The sequence below is a fragment of the Lipophrys pholis genome (genome assembly GCF_963383615.2).
Source record: "Lipophrys pholis genome assembly, chromosome: 20".
NCBI classification, from domain to species: Eukaryota; Metazoa; Chordata; class Actinopteri; order Blenniiformes; family Blenniidae; genus Lipophrys; species Lipophrys pholis.
In genome coordinates, this window is record NC_137648.1 from 22,592,195 (window position 1) to 22,609,793 (window position 17,599).

The 17,599-nt window shown below is 47.5% G+C and overlaps 1 protein-coding gene across 2 annotated transcripts in view; it reads right to left on the reverse strand.

The window, feature by feature from the left end:
* LOC308125561 (receptor-type tyrosine-protein phosphatase mu-like) overlaps window positions 1-17,599 on the reverse strand; it is a 95,042-nt gene that overhangs the window by 33,098 nt on the left and 44,345 nt on the right. For both annotated transcript variants that reach the window (XM_080489421.1, XM_080489420.1), the window contains exons 8-12: window positions 17,098-17,210; window positions 16,087-16,267; window positions 7,090-7,243; window positions 6,128-6,291; window positions 5,940-6,049 (exon numbers count right to left, since the gene is read on the reverse strand). In XM_080489421.1, the coding sequence (XP_080345547.1) occupies window positions 5,940-6,049; window positions 6,128-6,291; window positions 7,090-7,243; window positions 16,087-16,267; window positions 17,098-17,210 (722 nt within the window). The remainder of the gene's footprint in view (window positions 1-5,939; window positions 6,050-6,127; window positions 6,292-7,089; window positions 7,244-16,086; window positions 16,268-17,097; window positions 17,211-17,599) is intronic.

Here is a 17,599-nt window from a genome sequence, read left to right on the forward strand (position 1 = left end):
AGCATGTGGTCACAGGGAATTCTGGGCAATGGAGGCTTATACTGCTAATATATATACATTTACAGAATAAAGTGCCCATGACACCATATTTCATGTTCCTTTTATTATTTTTACCATAAAAAATAACTGAGTGTGGAGCAAAGGCCAATTCATCCTCCATAAGAACAAGAAGAAAGTTGGGCAGTGCAGGTCCTGCCAAACAAAATGACGTAATTTCCTTCGGCCAGCTCCATCTGGCTGAAGAAATGTGTTTCGGTTGTACCAACCGTCCTGGCTGAACGATGTAGGAGCTGCACAGCTGAAACTTCTGCTCTGCCGTGTGCTGCGCATGCGTGTTCCGGTTTGCTAATGACTATCAGTCATATTTTAATAATATTTAACTTGTAACATCGCTACTGTACGAGCCCTGCAGCTCGTTAAAATGTCAGAGGTGGCGTTACGTGATGCACCTGAACGCATCACGAACAGCTGTCAGCTCCTGTATTTAAAACCGGACCAACATCGGACAAAGGCTCTCTTCTTTCAGAGAAATGTATTTCTGAAAGCTCTGGAGGCGAGAAATAAACTGTACATTTCAAAAGTTAAAACGCCGCTTCACAGACATGTGGCTGCTAGGAGGGGGCGTGGCCTGTGAGTTTGAAAGCTTCTTATCGGAGTATGAACAGTCCTGCTGAAAAAGCAGCTGGCTGACGTCACTGCCAAATTTTCTTCTTGTTCTTATGGCTTCAAAAAGGGAGTATGAAGGGGCCTTAAGACAGACAGATAGACTGATAGATAAATCTCACACACACACACACACACACACACACACACACACACACACACACACACACACACACACACACACACACACACACACACACACACACACACACACACACACACACACACACACACACACACACACACACACACACACACACACCACAGACCCAAACTGCCCGTATCAAAATATAAAGACTGATGTAAGAATAGCCGGGCACTGATGATCCAGGAGGGAAAACACCATCCTCGGGGGCCGACCACATGGAGAGGAGCCACAGCCTACAGCTATGGGGGGCTCCGCCACAGGGACCCCGACCCAGCAGGTCCTGGTCCTGACACTAGGAACCCTTAACAGGTCGGAGCCAGAGGACCTCAGGGCCTCTGGGCTCATATTGTAAAAGCAGGTCAGAAAGATAAGAAGGCCCACGACCATTAAGACATTTAAAAACTACTAATAAAATGTTCAAATCAATCCTGAAACGCACGGGGGGCCAATGCAGTGACTTTAAAACAGGCGTAATGTGCTCCTGTCTTCTGGTCTCCGTCACTCGTGCTGCTGAATTCTGGAGCAGCTGAAGGCTGCTGAGAGTTTCCTGGGGAAGACCAGAGAGCAAGGCATTACAATAATCTAAACCACTGGAGATAAAAGCATCAGCACCTCCTGCTGGCCAGAGAGAGAAATGGGCGGACTCTGGCTATGTTCTTCAAGTTTTGTTCTATTCTTAATATGGGGAATCAAATCCAGCTCAGAGTCCAAGAGAAGGCCCAGGTTTTTAACACACTGCCAGGTTTTCCAGTCCTGCAGTGACGATAGAAGCTTCTCCCTCGGACCTTCAGGACCGATAACTTCCTCCAGCTCAACAAGGACAAAACTGAGGTTTTACTTGTCTGACATCCATGATTTTAAATCTAAAATACAGTTAAAAAGGGCGTCTAATGGCGTCTAATGGCCCTGTGTCCTCAGGAGACATGGCAATGTAAAGCTTCAGCAGAGCTGTGAAAGCTGATGTCTCCTGATGACGTCCCCAAGCGGCAACATATAAAGACTGAAGAGTGTTGGTCCTAACATTGAACCTTGGGGAACTCCACACTTCATTTTATGAAGTATGGATACTTGCTCCTCAAGAACCCATGAAATGGAGGATCTGAGAGACAGGAGGTGAACCAGTTAAGAACAGTGCTGGAGAGTCCCACCAGGGTTTGAAGTCTATTTAACAGAATGTGCTGATCTACTGTATCAAAGGAACGCGAAGATCCAGTAGCACCAGGACGGAAAGCTTCTGAGCCTCCATGTTACCCCTGATGTCATTAACAATCTTTACTAGGGCTGTCTGGGTCCAGTGGTTCATCCTAGAACCAGACGGATTTCTCTCCAAGATATCCATTCTATATAAAAAGCCATTTCATTGGATAAAAAACACTTTTTCTAAAATGTTGCTATCAAAAGGTAAATTGGATACTGGTGGGTAATTATCAAGAGTGTTGGGGTCTAAATGATTCGTCTTCAGAAGGCGCTTCACCACCGCCGGTTTAAAGGCAGCAGGAAAAACACCGTCAGTAGAGCGGAATTCATGATGTCAAGAAGCTCAAACTAAAAGAACCATAGAAAGTTTTAAAAAACCTAGTGGGAATCGGCTCTAAAAGGCAGGTTGTGGTTAACTTGGGAGACAACTGGACCAAGTGTCTCAGTGTCAACAAGGACAAAAGTCTCCAGTGTCTCCTCTGGTCGAAACAATACTTCAGAAGCCTTCAAAGTACCTTGTTGAGATAAAAGATCAGTTCTTATAGCATCAGTTTTACTTCTGAACTGGTCTGCAAAGTCCTCACATAAAACGTCTGTTAAAACCTGGAGGACTTATTAAAATCTGTATTAATTAAAAGGTCAATGGTGGAAAAGAGACATCTGGAATTGTTTTTATTTTCTGAAATAAGTTTTGAAAAATGAGAAGATCTTGATTGTTTGACTGTATTATTGTAGATTTTGAGTTGTTGACAGAAGATTTGATAATGAATAGTTGATCTAGTTTTCCTCCATTTCCTTTCTGCACTCCTGCATTGCCTCTTCAGTCTGTTAGTTTCCTCGTTTCTCCGCGGAGGCAGAGCTTTGTTTTGAATGATTTGTGTTTTCAGTGGAGCCACTGAATTTAGTCTTGTCGTCAGTTTACTGTTAAAATTATTTACAACAAAATCACAGGTACACAGGTAAAGAGAGCAAGTAAGGTTTATTTATAAAGAGCTTTTCACAAATAAAAAATCACAAAGTGATGTATGTGAGTGTAAAATGTCAGCAGGAGTGCACTGTACAATTTGCATAAAACGTGCAGCCACTTCAGAAGTAAGATAGCGTTTCCTCAGCGTTCTCACCGGCGCCCCCCGTTAACTAAAAATAGTAATGTTAAAAAAAAAACTGCGGTTGTCAGACACAGCCAGGTCAACACCCAAGGACACAGCAGTGGACAGGTCAATAGCAGTGGTGAGGTCAACACCGGAGGACACAGCAGTGGACAGGTCAACCGGAGAGCAGTGAAATGATGATTATGATTGCAGTGAGTGAGTTCAGGAGGTGTTAAACAGTCTTATTGCAGCGGGACGAAGGACTTCCTGAATCTCTGTTCTACAGCGCAGTGACAGGAGGCGACCACTAGGGCTGCTTCTGTCCATAGAGACTGGAGAGTCTGTATCGTCCAGTCTAACTCTGAGTTCGTTCAGTTTGTTCTCCATCACAGTTCTCAGAGGGTCCAGTCCCCTATCGAGGACTGAGCCCACTCATCAGCCGATTATCTTGTTGTTTGTGTTTGTGAAGGTTCCTGTACTCCTGCTCCTGATACAAGCTACTATGGCCGTATCATCTGAGTATTTCTGCACGTGGCAGGACTCCATGTTGTTTTATAAGTCTGCTGTGTAGAGCGTGAACAGAAAAGGTGCTAGAACAGTCCGTTGTGGAGCTCCAGTGCTGCTCCTGGATCCATCCAGGAGTCCATCTAGGAGACCATCCAGGAGCCCATCCAGGAGACCATCTGGAAGTCCATTCAGGAGTCCGTCCAGGGGACCATCTGGAAGTCCATCCAGGAGACCATTCAAGAGCCCATCCAGGAGACCATCCAGGAGACCATCCAGGAAACTATCCAAGAAACTATCCAGGAGTCCATCCAGGGGACCATCCAAACCTCCAGGAGTCCATGCAGAAGTCCATCAAGGAGACCTTCCAAACCTGCCACTGATACAAGCCACTATGGACATATCATCGGAGTATCTCTGCACGTGGCAGGACTACATGTTGTTTTGAAATTCTGCTGTGTAGAGCGTGAACAGAAAAGGTGCTAGAACAGTCCATTGTGGAGCTCCAGTGCTGCTCCTGGATCCTTCCAGGAGTCCATCCAGGAGACCATCTGGTGGTCTATCCAGGAGACCATCTGGAAGTCCATCCAGGAGTCTATCCAGGAAACCATCCAGGAGACCATCCGGAAGTCCATCCAGGAGTCCATCCAGGAGAGCATCCAGGAGACCATCCAGGAGACCATCCAGGAGAGCATCCAGGAGAGCACCCAGGAGTTCATCCAGGAGACCATCCAGGAAACTATCCAGGAAACTATCCAGGAGACCATCCAAACCTCCAGGAGTCCATCCAGGAGATCATCCAAACCTACAGGAGTCCATCCAGGAGACCATCCAGGAGAGCATTCAAAATTCCAGGAGTCCATCCAGGAGCCCATCCAGGAGTCCATCCAGGAGTCCATCCAGGAGACACAGCTCCCCAGCCTGATATACTGAGGTTGCTTTGTCAGCTTGTCTGTAATCCAGGTGGTCAGGAGGCCATCTACTCCCATCTCCCCGAACTTGTCCCGTACTATGAGGGGCCGAATGGTATTAAATGCACTAGAGTCAAAGAAGAGGATTCTCACACAACATCCCGTCTCCACCACGTATGTATAGACCCGATGCAGCAGGTACAGGGTGGCATCCTCAACTCCCAGATCCTCCTGATAAGGACAATGGAGTGGGTCGATTGCCTCTGTGACTTCTGACCTCAGGAAACGAAGGACCAGTGTCTTCATTATATGAGATGTTAGTGCCATGGGTCTGTAGTCCTTAAGTTTGCTGGGTCCCCCACCTTGGGCACCGGTACCATACAGGAAGTCTTCCACCAGTACCAGGCAGGAAGTCTTCCTCCGGTACCATACAGGAAGTCTTCCACCGGTACCAGGCAGGAAGTCTTCCTCCGGTTCCAGACAGGAAGTCTTCCTCTGGTACCAGACAGGAAGTCTTTCACCGGTACAAGACAGGAAGTCTTTCACCGGTACCAGACAGGAAGTCTTTCACCGGTACCAGACAGGAAGACTTTCACAGTTCTGGTACTTTGCCTGATTGAAGACTCCTGTTGAAGATCCACAGGAGGGGCTCTGCCAGTGGAGCTGCACAGTCTTTCAGTAGCCTTGGACACACTCCATCCACCTGCAGCCTGACCTCATCCACTGTAGAGTCTCCTGAGCTCCACCCTGACCTCATCTGACCTCAACCACTGTAGAGTCGCCTGAGCTCCACCCTGAACTCATCCACTGTAGAGTCTCCTGAGCTCCACCCCGTCCTCATCTGACCTCATCCACAGTAGTCTCCTGAGCTCCACCCTGATCTCATCCACTGTAGAGTCTCCTGAGCTCCACCTTGACCTCATCTGATTTCATCCACTGTAGAGTCTCCTGAGCTCCACCTTGACCTCATCTGATCTCATCCACTGTAGAGTGTCCTGAGCTCCACTCTGACCTCATCTAACCTCATCCACTGTAGAGTCTCATAGTTTTCTTCTTTAAATAGTCTTCAGCTGCTGCTGAGCAGTGTCAATGTCTGAAAATATTTCTCTTTTGCTTTGATGCCTGGTTGGCGGCAAGTGTTGTCACCGTGACGGCACTGCCAAGACGGCGGCGGTTAAGAAAGCTTGCTTGACGGCGCTCAAGAATATCGCCTTAATTTCGCTGTTTTTTTGTAGTGGTTTCTAGCGGATGACGGCAGCATGACAGAAAGGTTTTATTATGTAAATACTTTTTTCAAACATGTTTTGGTGTCATGAGCTCTTTAAACTCTACTCATCCTGAATACTCCATTACCCAGGATCCTTAGCTGCTATATTCAAACTCGAGCTGACTGAACCGCAGTGCATACTGGGAGTTGTGGTGTACCTCGTAGAGGCGGATGAGTCCGTAGGTGTGCAGCGGTTCTCTCCAGCTCAGGCTGATCTGCTGCTCGTAGCTGCTGCCCACGATGGAGTCCAGAGGCACGGCGCCGGGAACTGGAAGCAACCAGCACAAACTGTTAGTGCCACATTACCAACATGGAGCACACGCTGGCGGTCGGTGGGGCCTCGCACCATCCTCGTCGGTCAGGACCAGCAGCTGCTCGCTCTCCCTGAGGCCCTCAGGGTTGCTCAGGACGAGTCTCAGGCTGACGTTGGTGAACGGTGGGAGGTTTCGAACTGTGTGCTGCGGCACAGAGCTCAGCAGGTCGTACACCACCTCCTCCTTCACCGGCTCCCTGCAAGACAAGCAAAGTGAACAGGATGACCACTGACACAACCCTTAGCCCCTCTCTTATTGTATCCCCTCCCCTATTTTAGCCCCACCCACTCACTTCCCTCTCACTTTGCCGTAAAGCTCCTACACGCTGAGATTTTAAGCCGTTATAGACGAACGATAATCGTGGCCAAATCTTTGGTCGCACAGTGAGACGGTTGGTGGACAGCCGATGTTGTGGTCGTAAGCCTGCTCAGTACCAGACAATCTCAGCTCATTCGGGGGATCGTAGCTGCTGCTGCGACCGGTTTGTTTGGCTGACATGGAGTTTGTTTTGTTGGAACATGAAAGACCACAGCAGGAAATGCTAACGTGACATGCTAGCAGATGCAAGTAATTACTTCAAGCTCACTGTGCAAAATTAAGATGTTAAAGACGAGATGTCTTCTGTCTCTGAGCCACGACCATGTCCACATTCTCCCCCTGCTCCTTTTCTGGGATTTTTCTCCAAACACATAATGCCACAACGGTGAGGCTCCACTAAGTTCATGTTTAGGATGTGTTTTGTGCAATCACGTCGACTCATGTCATCGTAGGCTGCGCTTCTACTTGTTTTCATCGTACAGTCTGCATACAGCCAACTTGTTTATTTAGTTTCCTGTCATACACGGCTGTGAATTTATAAGATTGATAAAATCGCAGTCTGCAGGAGCTTTAAGCCCCTCATTGTTCGCCCTTCCACTACGTTCTTCTGGCCCATCCCCTTGCTGAAAGATGGCCCCACCCCGTGTACCTCCTGGTGGCACCAACTCCTGTGTACCTGCTGGCGGCCCCTGCTGGTCTGTAGTGGTATTGCAGGGTCAGGTTGTAGCTGTGGCAGCGCGTCACGTTGTAGCCAAACGGCTCCCATCGAACCGTCACCTGTTTGGACTGAACGTCAACCACCTCCAGACACCGAGGGCCGTGCATCGGGTCTGACACACACACACACACACACACACACACACACACACACACACACACACACACACACACACACACACACACACACACACACACACACACACACACACACACACACACACACACACATTCTGTTACTCTCTGAGATTGAATGATATCACGCAGACATTGTCATTTTGATTGTTGAAACAAAATATCTTGAAGTTACACTCAGAAATATTCACCCTGAATTTTTAGAGGAAAAACAAAGCTTTTGAAAAATTGTTCACAGTATATTGATGCACTAAAATAAAAAAACATTCAAGTTGGAATTTCTGCTGCCTTCATTGTTCCAGCTTCAAACAGCACACACACACACACACACACACACACACACACACACACACACACACACACACACACACACACACACACACACACACACACACACACACACACACACACACACACACACACACACACACACACACACACACACAAATACTGTTTCTGGATATGACAGACCGCGACCCACCAAGAGAAAGAATGACCGATGTGTGCTGGAAAACTGCAATCTCTCTCTCTCTCTCTCTCTCTCTCTCTCTCTCTCAAAAACGAGTGTGTGTGAAAGCAGATTAACCATCTTCTCTCTAACAGGAAAAAATGATCACCTGTGTGCAAATCCCCACTAAAGGTTTATTCTATTTTGATTAATACAATTTTATTTTGAAAGGTGACATTAAATACGATTCAAAAGTGCAAGAAAAAGTGCCTGAAAGAGCTTACCAAGGGACCTGGCATTGACCACTACTACCTCAGTGGTAGAGCCCAGTGGCAGGATGGTCACCACAGCCCACAGGGTATCAGTACCCCAGACGAAGTTCAGAGAGGAAAATAGATGGACGAAATTGTGTGGCTCAAATCCTGCCAGATAAAGGAATGGGGAACAATAGACACAGACCTTGTACGTCTCCTTGAACGTCTGAAAGGTGGGGTCGGAAGGAAACTGGAGAATATAGGGGAGATCATCTACAGCTACGGTGCAGAAAGATTCAGTTTGAGCGCAGGGGCCTTGGCCCTCACAAAGAACCTTCAGAACATCTCAAGTCCAGGAGGCAGCAAGAAATTGAGAGACTGGTGAAAGAGGGTCCCTGAGGAAACAATGGAAGAAGGAAGGAATTCAGGCACTGCAGGGTGACATCAAGCTGCACCTCACAACGATGCCAAGGGCAGAATGCCTGAGAAGGCAACATAAGAAGAAAGAGCGAACAAGGACTGCCTTCTACAGAGACCACTCCAAGTTCACCAAAGGCCTCTTTGCCACGGAGAAAACCGGGACTTTCAAAGTACCTGTGAGGGAACTAGAGGAGCACCTGAAAAAGACCTACTTAGATGACCAGAGGCATGTGCTAGCTATGGCAATGGAGCTGATCAGCCAAGCATCTCAGTGCGTGGTTGGAGGGGAACGCCTGGAGAACGGACTGCGACAACATGGCGACCATAATAACAATGACAGCATCCACCAAAGGACTGCTGGAAAAACACCAGGGAAACATCAGCTGGCCACGAATGGAGATTAAACCCAGCAAATCCCGCAGTATCTCCATTGTCAAGGGCCAGCGAGCCAATGAGAGGCTCTATATCTATGACGAACCGATACCAGTGATCCGGTGGAAGCCCATCAAAAGTGTACAAAAAGGTCAAAGAGGTCAGATTTGGGCCGGTGGGCAGGGGAGGATTAAGATAGTCATCTGCCCCTGGTCTATTCTTTATTCTGCCCCACCCCTTCCACCATGTGACCCAGCCTCCACTTAACTTTTAGTATGTTCACAACTACAGAAGTCCACAACCCAAACCCAGGTAAACTTACATTTTTGTAACACTGAAGACTGAATGCTGTAAATATTGTATATATTACTGTGTATTGTTGTCCCACACAGGATTCTATTCATATTACATTTACGGATTCACGTCAGTGCGCCTTCCATGAAAGCGTCAGCCTCTGCGTTAATCCGAACCTGCAGGTGGGGACCTGTTGATCAGCCTCCATAGACCCCGGCCACCGGGACAGCGCCCGGTATGCCAGATGGCCAGTCATGTCCAACATGGCAGAGGTTTGAGAGCAACAACAACCACATGGCCGAAGGCTTCTCCAGCTCAGCGCTTGCGAATGGTGGTTGAACTGGTGTGCCAGAGCTGTGTCCCGAGGCAAACAAGGCCGCTGGATGAGGTGCGAAGGTGTGGAGAGGAGGAAGATTACGTGGAGCGAGCTGTGGAACATGGAGGCTAATATGTTGAGCTTTGCCATCAGAGCCACGCATGATGTCCCGCCCTCTCCAACCAATCTACATCTCTGGATTGGAGAGGATATGGCTTGTCTCCAGTGCCTGGCTCCATTAACCCTGAACCACATTCTGGTGGGTTGCGAGACCAGCTTTACTTAAGGCAGATACACTTGGCGCCACAACCAAGTGCTGAAGTGCCTGGCAGCTGCACTAGAGAGCAAGAGGGTAACCACCAATGCCATGCCCCCAGAAGCCCAGACTACCGTCTGGCAACCAACATCATCCATATGGGAAGGGGAGAAACGGTTGATCAACCGATTGCCTCCAGACTCAGGTCGACTGAATTTGGCCCACGATTGGGAAATGCAAGTCGATCTAAACCAGAGGCTGATCTTCCCACTCAAAATTGCAGCGACCAACCTGCGCCCAGACCTGGTTCTTTGGTCCAAATCCTGTCAACATGTTTTCATTGTTGTGCTGACAGTGTCCTGGGAGGACGCCATCGATAAGACATTTAAAAGATAATGTTTGCGATATGCAAACTTGGCCACTGAAACAGAGGACCGTGGCTGGAAGGTATATGTGCGTCCAATGGAAGTGGGCTGCTGTACAAGCTCAGCTGAAGACCGTCAAAGAGCTTGCAGCTACAGCTGAAAGAAGCAGTCAGTGGCTGTGGCCAAGGTGGAAGGACACGTCAGGCTACGTCAGGCTACGTCAGGCTGACAAGTGACCTCATGGAGCCTCCGGTGCGACACACGCCCAGACCTGATCAGCCTGCGGTGGGCTGGCCTCGGGTGAGGGTGTGTTGCGGTAAAAGGCTAAAACACCCGATAAAACCGTGGTGCACAACTGATGAGGTGTTATATTGGAGGCACCAGGTGGTCTTCTTCAAATCTAACCCCATCCAGGAGGACAGCTCAATCAACAGCTTTGGTCTGATTCATCAAGGGATTCTGACAACTACTACTAATAAGAATAATGTTGAGGCTTCGCTCTATTTTGAAACCTGAAATTAAATCTTTTGAGGTTTGCCTTATTTTGAACGCTGACATTAAATGTGCTGAGGTTTTTCTTTATTTTGAAAGGCAGTCCATGTGGTGGAGGTGAGCAGAGCGTGAAAACATCTGAGGTGGGAAGAGAACGAACGAATAAGTGAAATATTCATCTGATGTTTTTCTGAGAGCTGCAACAAACACAAGCCATACTTTAATGGATGTTAACACACACACACACACACACACACACACACACACACACACACACACACACACACACACACACACACACACACACACACACACACACACACACACACACACACACACAGACCCTCTCTAAGAGGGTTTGATTTCATGACCAATGCTCTCATGCGTGTATGTATGAGTGTGTGTGTGTGTGTGTGTGTGTGTGTGTGTGTGTGCGTGCGTGCGTGTGTGTGTGTTTCTGTATCTCAGTTGTTCCCTTTTGTTTTCTGGGCTCTATACTCCGACTTCCTCTTATCCAGATAACTTCAGGATTAACAAACAGAGAGATATCCTGGTATGTTAATCACGGTTCTTAGTATAGGCTCCTGGTCGATTGTTTGTGTGGGGCAGAACCACTGCTGTTCTGATGAGTTCTCAGCTCTAGTTCCTGTGATTGGCTTTGAGCAGAGTGGATCACTTGGTCCTGCTGGCGCTGGTTGTGATCGCGTTTGTTGACTTTCAGACGAGTTTCTGAGTTGCCGCTCCAAGAACGAAGTCCTAAAGCTTGTATGATAGACACCATCATTCATTATTAAACACACACACACACACACACACACACACACACACACACACACACACACACACACACACACACACACACACACACACACACACACACACACACACACACACACACACACACACACACACACACACACACACACACACACACACACACACACACAGTCAAACAGGCTGCTTTATAATTTATTGGCAGTAAAATGAATAAATAAAAGTGAGTCGAAGATGGAGATGAGAGTTAGAGTGAACACCATCAAGCTGAGAGTGACGTGTAGCACACAGCCTTGGTGCTCTGGACTCGTCCACTAAACCAGCCTCAGAAACCTCAGACCAAGTCTCTGGAGGGTCACTGTGACAGCTGACCACTGACTGCTTTGACCACCTGAGAAATCTCGACAGCAGGAGGATGTTGTCAGGAGGAGGAATCTCTCTCCAGTAGGTCGGTCTGAGCTTCTCTGAAGTAACTGCAGCTCTATCCACACACCTAAACATGTTCCTACACATTCTTACACATTCCATCATTCCCCTTCTCACCTGGGTTTGCCTTTGCCAATTTCCAGAGACCAGAGAAATGCCACAAATCCACTGAGCATAAAGTGCAAAACCTCATCAAGAAGCACCAGAACCTCATCAAGATGCAGCAGAACCTCATTGAGAAGCAGCAGAACCTCATAAAGAAGCAGCGGGACCTCACTGAAAAGCAGTAGAACCTCACTGAGAAGCAGTAGATTTACTGAGAAGAAGCAGAACCTCATTGAAAAGAAGAGAACCTCATTGAGAAGAAGCAGAACCTCATCAACACGCAGCAGAACCTCCTCAAGAAGCAGCGGAAACTCACTTAGAAGCAGTAGAGCCTCACTGAGAAGAAGCAGAACCTCACTGAGAAGCAGTAGAACCTCATCAAGAAGAAGCAGAACCTCATCAAGAAGCAGCAAAACCTCATCAACACGCAGCAGAACCTCCTCAAGAAGCAGCAGAAGCTCACTGAGAAGCAGTAGAGCCTCACTGAGAAGAAGCAGAACCTCACTGAGAAGCAGCAGAACCCCATCAACACGCAGCAGAACCTCCTCAAGAAGCAGCGGAAACTCACTTAGAAGCAGTAGAGCCTCACTGAGAAGAAGCAGAACCTCACTGAGAAGCAGTAGAACCTCATCAAGAAGAAGCAGAACCTCATCAAGAAGCAGCAAAACCTCATCAACACGCAGCAGAACCTCCTCAAGAAGCAGCAGAAGCTCACTGAGAAGCAGTAGAGCCTCACTGAGAAGAAGCAGAACCTCACTGAGAAGCAGCAGAACCTCATCAACACGCAGCAGAACCTCCTCAAGAAGCAGCGGAAACTCACTTAGAAGCAGTAGAGCCTCACTGAGAAGAAGCAGAACCTCACTGAGAAGCAGTAGAACCTCATCAAGAAGAAGCAGAACCTCATCAAGAAGCAGCAAAACCTCATCAACACGCAGCAGAACCTCCTCAAGAAGCAGCAGAAGCTCACTGAGAAGCAGTAGAGCCTCACTGAGAAGAAGCAGAACCTCACTGAGAAGCAGCAGAACCTCATCAAGAAGCAGCAGAACCTCATCAACACGCAGCAGAACCTCCTCAAGATGCAGCGGAAGCTCACTGAGAAGCAGTAGAGCCTCACTGAGAAGAAGCAGAACCTCACTGAGAAGCAGTAGAACCTCATCAAGAAGCAGTAGAACCTCACTGAGAAGAAGCAGAACTTCACTGAGAGGAAGAAGAACCTCACTGAGAAGAAGCAGAACCTCACAGAGAAGAAGAAGAACCTTACTGAGAAGCAGCATATCCTCACTAAGAAGCAGTAGAACCTCATCAAGATGCAGCAGAAGCTCATCAAGAAGCAGCAGAACCTTATTAAGTAGAGGCAGAACCTCACAGAGAAGACGCAGAACCTGACTGAGAAGCAGCATAACCTCACTAAGAAGCAGCAGTACCTCGCTGAGAAGAAGAGGAATGTCACTGAGAAGGAGTAGATCCTCACTGAGAAGCAGTTGAACCTCATTGAGAAGCAGTTTGACTTCACTGAGAAGCAGCAGAACATTATCAAGAAGTAGCAGAACCTCACTGAGAGGCAGTAGAATTTCACTGAGAAGCAGCAGAACCTCACTGAGAAGAAGCCGAACATCATCAAGAAGCAGCAGAACCTCATCAAGATGCAGCAGAACCTCACTGAGAAGAAGCAGAACCTCACTGAGAAGCAGCAGAACCTGACTGAGAAGTAGCAGAATCTCATCAAGACGCGGCAGACCCTCATTGAGAAGCAGCAGAACCTTGTCAAGAAGCAGCAGAACCTCAGTGAGAAGAGGCAGAACCTCACAGAGAAGAAGCATACCCTCACTGAGAAGCAGCAGAACCTCACTGAGAAGAAGCAGAAGCTCACCGAGAAGAAGCTGAACATAATCAAGAAGCAGCAGAACCTCATCAAGATGCAGCAGAACCTCACTGAGAAGAAGCAGAACCTCAGTGAGAAGCAGCAGAACCTGACTGAGAAGCAGCAGAATCTCATCAAGACGCGGCAGACCCTCATTGAGAAGCAACAGAACCTCGTCAAGAAGCAGCAGAACCTCAGTGAGAAGAGGCAGAACCTCACAGAGAAGAAGCAGAACCTCACTGAAAAGAAACAGAGCCTCACTGAGAAGAAGCAGAACCTCACTGAGAACAGGGGTCGATCTTAATGCTAGTCCGCCAGTCCGAGACTAGTACACATTTCTACGGACTACTACACATTATCGATGGCTCGTCTGTGGGACCAGTGCAAAAACTGAGGACCATGAAACATTGAATCAGGAATATATGGCAGCGAACAGGCATTACATGTGCAGGGTTTTGGCACTGACATCCATCCTGTCTTCACATGCAAATCCTCCCTAGAACTTTGACTGATCACATAGTGAGAAGGTACTTTTGGATACTTTCTGTGGATAAACTATATTCTGCAAGTATATCATCATGTATTGCTGTAAATAAAATTGGAAACTTAAGACTGAAAGAATAATGAAGATATTGAAATGAAACTTTAATACGGATCCCAATCACACAGACATTAACCCATGCCTGGCATGGCAGCTCTCTCAGGCAGGCTGGACCCTGCTGGGTTCACCCCACAGCCGAGTGCTCTACAACATCCACATGACTTGCTATGCAGAGCTGCCATACCAGGCATGGGTTAATGTCTGTGTGATTGGGATCTGTATTAAAGTTTCATTTCAACATGGCAGGTGCAGCACAAGAAAATACTCAAGTCACTCACTCAAAAGAATATTTGTCTTCTTCCAATTAATTTATGACAGTCTCATTTTAATTTCAACATGTCTGTCGCATGACTGGTAATTCTATTTCTTCATTATAGCGTCTGTCATGTGGCGTTTCATTGACGGAGTCAGTAACCCCAAGAAAAGAAAAACAGCGGAAGAGCAACAGCAGAAGGGACAAGGAGTATTAGCAGAACAAGAGGTTTGTGTGTCTAGAAAGCATGACATCAGAGCTTTGAATAAGTTGTAAACACTTCAGCTATAATTTGGTTTAATTTCATGAATATATATAAAGAAATTCAGACACATGAAAAACCTTTAATGGACCAAAAAATGCAGGGATATCATAATGTTGGCCGGTGCCTTTTGTCTTCTTGTGCATATCAAATTAAAATGGCACAACTGTTCACAGTCACTGTGTGTCCAAGGACTCATTGTAAGGATTATTAATATCACAATGTTTATTGTAGAAACATAACATTTTCCACATAAAATGTACATTTAACTATCATGTATGGAATTTCAACCTTAAAGTGGTTGCACACATCATGATATTAAGTTAACAAATATTTCTATTCATTTTGACAGACAGTTAATCATATTAGTCATTTATCTTGAATTCACCCAGGTGCAGGACATACCGGCCCTCTTGGGAAAAAGATTTCCCATGGGTGAACCTCAAAGATGGGAAAATGTTCTGCAGCGTGTGCATCAAACACACGTTTGATACTGGCAATGCTGGGAACAAAAACATCTTCAGAGACGGTTCTAGCAACAAAAAAAAAAATCAAGTGTGAAACTGTTTTTGTTTAACAAAATATATTTCACTGGGTGCAGGACTAGTGCAACCCATAGCTCACTAGTCCGCTCGACGAGTGGAAAAAAAATTAAGATGTATCCCTGGAGAAGCAGTAGAATCTCATCAAGAAGCAGCAGAACCTCACTGAGAAGCAGTAGAACCTCACTGAGAAGCAGTAGAACCTCACTGAAAAGCAGTAGAACCTCATAAAGAAGCAGCAGAACTTCACTGAGAAGCTCCGGGTTAAAGAGCCATTCTGATTGGTTGCTCAAGGAGACGAATGTAAACAAGACAACAAATATGACAAATGCTGAGAATGATTAGAAAAATAAAACACAATGTGTCAACTAACAGCACCTGCAGTAATTAGCCTGCTAATGGCTCATCGCATTGAGCTTGTTTGAACACACGCACACACACACACACACACACACGCACGCACACGCACACACACACACGCACGCAGCTACATGACAGAGTGTGTGTGTGTGATGTTATTAGATATAAGTGTGCTGGGTGCACTGCAGCCGTTAGGAGCTAATGAGTGCAGCGCTAATGAAGCCAGTGAACCATTAGCTAAGCATTAGCCACCTGATGAGCTTAGCGCTAATGCAGCTTAGCACCACAAGCTAATGACTTCAGCATTAAACTAAACCGAAGCCCAGCAGTTAGCTGCTAGCTGCTAGCTGCTGGCAGTCCCTGCATGACCTCAGTCCCTGGGAGACACCGATTGGCCGGTGCTCATGTGACCTCACTCACCTGCACACTTGGTCCTGGCTCTGAGGGCCGGTCCGGGTTCTCCCGTGCCCCCCTCCAGGGGCCTGGTGAGCAGCACAGAGATCTGGTACTCGGTGTCGGGGTCCAGGTGTCCGATCTTATGCGTCTGCTTATCGACGGGCGTCGTGTCGATCAGAACCCCCGCTGTGGTCCGGTACTCCACCTGGAACCCAAAGACCCATTAAGTGCTGCACCCAGCCCAGAACCCTTATCTGAACTCAACTAAACCTTCTGAAGGTTTCTGGTCTGAGTCTGGTTCTGCAGGTTTCTCCTCCTCTGAGTCTGGTTCTGCAGGTTTCTCCTCCTCTGAGTCTGGTTCTGCCAGTTTCTCATATTCTGGTTCTGCAGGTTTCTCTTCTGAGGCCGTTTTCCAATTCTTAGAACGCAGGACGTCCTCGGAAGTGCGGCTCTCCTCCACCATCTCTTGCCAAATGCATTATGGGTAAATTGTCTTCCCAAGCCTACACAGGTCCGTGTCAATGCATCCTCGATAAAGTGGGCAGAGCCAGGACACAGCCGAGTATTCCATGCCGACTCAGTGAGAAACGGCCTAACAATTGGAACAATACTAGGTCTCCCAGTGATGACGTTTCACGGGTACACGAGAGCACAAGTATGGACAGTATGGGTACTGGAAAACGGCCTGAGTCTGGTTCTGCAGGGTCTCCCGGCCATTTAGTGAAAAGAATGACTTGAATTAAACTGGTCATTGATCAGCAGAACCTCTAAATGAGTGGATGAACAGACGGAGGAACAGCAGAACCTCTAAATGAGTGGTTAAACAGACGGAGGAACAGCAGAACCTCTAAATGAGTGGATGAACAGACGGAGGAACAGCAGAACCTCTAAATGAGTGGATGAACAGATGGAGGAACAGCAGAACCCCTAAATGAGTGGATGAACAGACGGAGGAACAGCAGAACCCCTAAATGAGTGGATGAACAGACGGAGGAACAGCAGAACCTCTAAATGAGTGGATGCCCGGTGCCTCACCTCTCTCTCAACGATTGGTCCGTCCCCGTTGATGGAGTTGGCGTTGAGTTGGATCCACAGGTAGGTGGCGCCGACCGCTGTTAGCTGAGGCGGAGCGATGGGGACGGGCGGCTCTGAGGACCCAACAGAACCAGGATCAGTGTAAACAAGACACACACACACACACACACACACACACACACACACACACACACACACACACACACACACACACACACACACACACACACACACACACACACACACACACACACACACACACAGTGTACAGAAGGGATGAAGTGGGTCAATAGGAAGTAGAACAGTTCCATCGAGGATTCTGGGTAATAGAATTCAGCTCTATTGTGATTCGCCGAAGGTCACAAATATTAATTATCTCATTAACTCCTTCCTCCCTCGTTACCAACCCCCCCAGGTGTGTGTGTGTGTGTGTGTGTGTGTGTGCGTGCGTGCGTGCGTGCGTGCGTGCGTGTGTGTTGATGAAATAAAATGGAATATGACT